Below are 1,311 nucleotides of genomic sequence, written 5' to 3'. Positions count from 1 at the left end.
TATATGGATTGAAATGTGTCCTTCCAAAATATTGTAGAACTAATATTTTTTGATACCATGTATGTAATGATGTATGTGCAACATCTGGAAAAAAGAAAAGAAGAAAAAAGCATTACTAATCCCTAACTACATTCTTATTTACCTTGTACGTTTGCTCTGACTATAGGTGATGTGCTGAAACACCTTAATACATCTGAAAAATAAAAATAAAATATTATTATACATATCTGTTATAATACCTATAAGAAATATACACCCAACATGTAAACTACAATACTATGACACTCATGTACTCATGTGCCTAATAATGCCTACAGACAGATGGACATAACCTTATTTAATTCGGACTGGCTGGAGGTACGGCAGCCGTCGTTTGTTGAAAATATTTGCGATCTTCTGATGTAAAGTTTACAATAATGTTAATTTTCATACCTAATCCGAGTGTTTTCTAGCTCATCAAAACTCTCAAATCGTGAATTTATTTCCCAATGCATTATTTCGAAATCAGAATTGGCTGCCGCCATCTTTGTCTCGTTTGTATGAAAGCGAATGAACTGCCGTACATCCAGCCTCGTAAATTGCAGCCGTACCTCCAGCCAAAGGGCAAGTTAAAAAACATCTTAATATGGAAAAGGTAAAGACGATGGAGGACAGTGCCTTCTTAATTTACTAATCTCGTATAAATGAATAATCTGAATTACTGTAGACACGGGTTGTGTATATTTGTTATATGTTAATTTATACAGTAGTATACAAATATGTTATGTTATTTTAAAGGACCACAATGGAAATAAGTGTGCTGGTCATGCTTTTTGTGTTTTCAATTTCATCCTCGATAATTATCTAGCTGCATATTGTTTATTTATGCTCTCGTTGTAATGTATGCTTTGTTACTAAAGTATCGAAATAAATCAATCAAATAAATCAATTAAATCAAATCAAGCCACTGCCTATTTAATTTCATAAACAATAATATTAGTCACAGTCTAAATGAGTATATAACAAGGAAGGAGCAGGCATAACATTAAACAATTTAACAGATCAACATTGTGGAATGCAGTAAAAAGGACAGGTACTTGGACCGTCACAATAATACATGATAGCAAATAAATACGAATATCACCTAACTGCTAACAATTCCATCCAGATCATGCCATTCAAATACTTGTCTATCATCTATGTGTCTACGACACACAATATTACAGAACTCACACCACTATGCATCGACGAAATACTAATATTATATATACAGATATATTTGCTAGATAGCTACAGTACAACTCTAGATTTTAGTTAGTTTGACAGTTTTGT

General features: G+C 32.4%; 1 protein-coding gene across 1 annotated transcript in view; it reads right to left on the bottom strand.

The window, feature by feature from the left end:
- The window catches only part of LOC106808526 (trifunctional enzyme subunit beta, mitochondrial-like), an 11,711-nt gene extending 11,414 nt beyond the window's left edge, over positions 1-297 (bottom strand). Inside the window, exons 1-2 of the mRNA XM_014811283.1 lie at positions 294-297; positions 143-193 (exon numbers count right to left, since the gene is read on the bottom strand). Of these exons, the coding sequence (XP_014666769.1) occupies positions 143-193; positions 294-297 (55 nt within the window). The remainder of the gene's footprint in view (positions 1-142; positions 194-293) is intronic.
- Between the last annotated feature and the right edge of the window lie 1,014 nt (positions 298-1,311).

Source organism: Priapulus caudatus, unplaced genomic scaffold (genome assembly GCF_000485595.1).
Source record: "Priapulus caudatus unplaced genomic scaffold, Priapulus_caudatus-5.0.1 Scaffold284, whole genome shotgun sequence".
NCBI classification, from domain to species: Eukaryota; Metazoa; Priapulida; class Priapulimorpha; order Priapulimorphida; family Priapulidae; genus Priapulus; species Priapulus caudatus.
The sequence above is the reverse complement of the archived record's forward strand: the minus strand, read 5'-3'. Positions and strand labels throughout refer to the sequence as shown.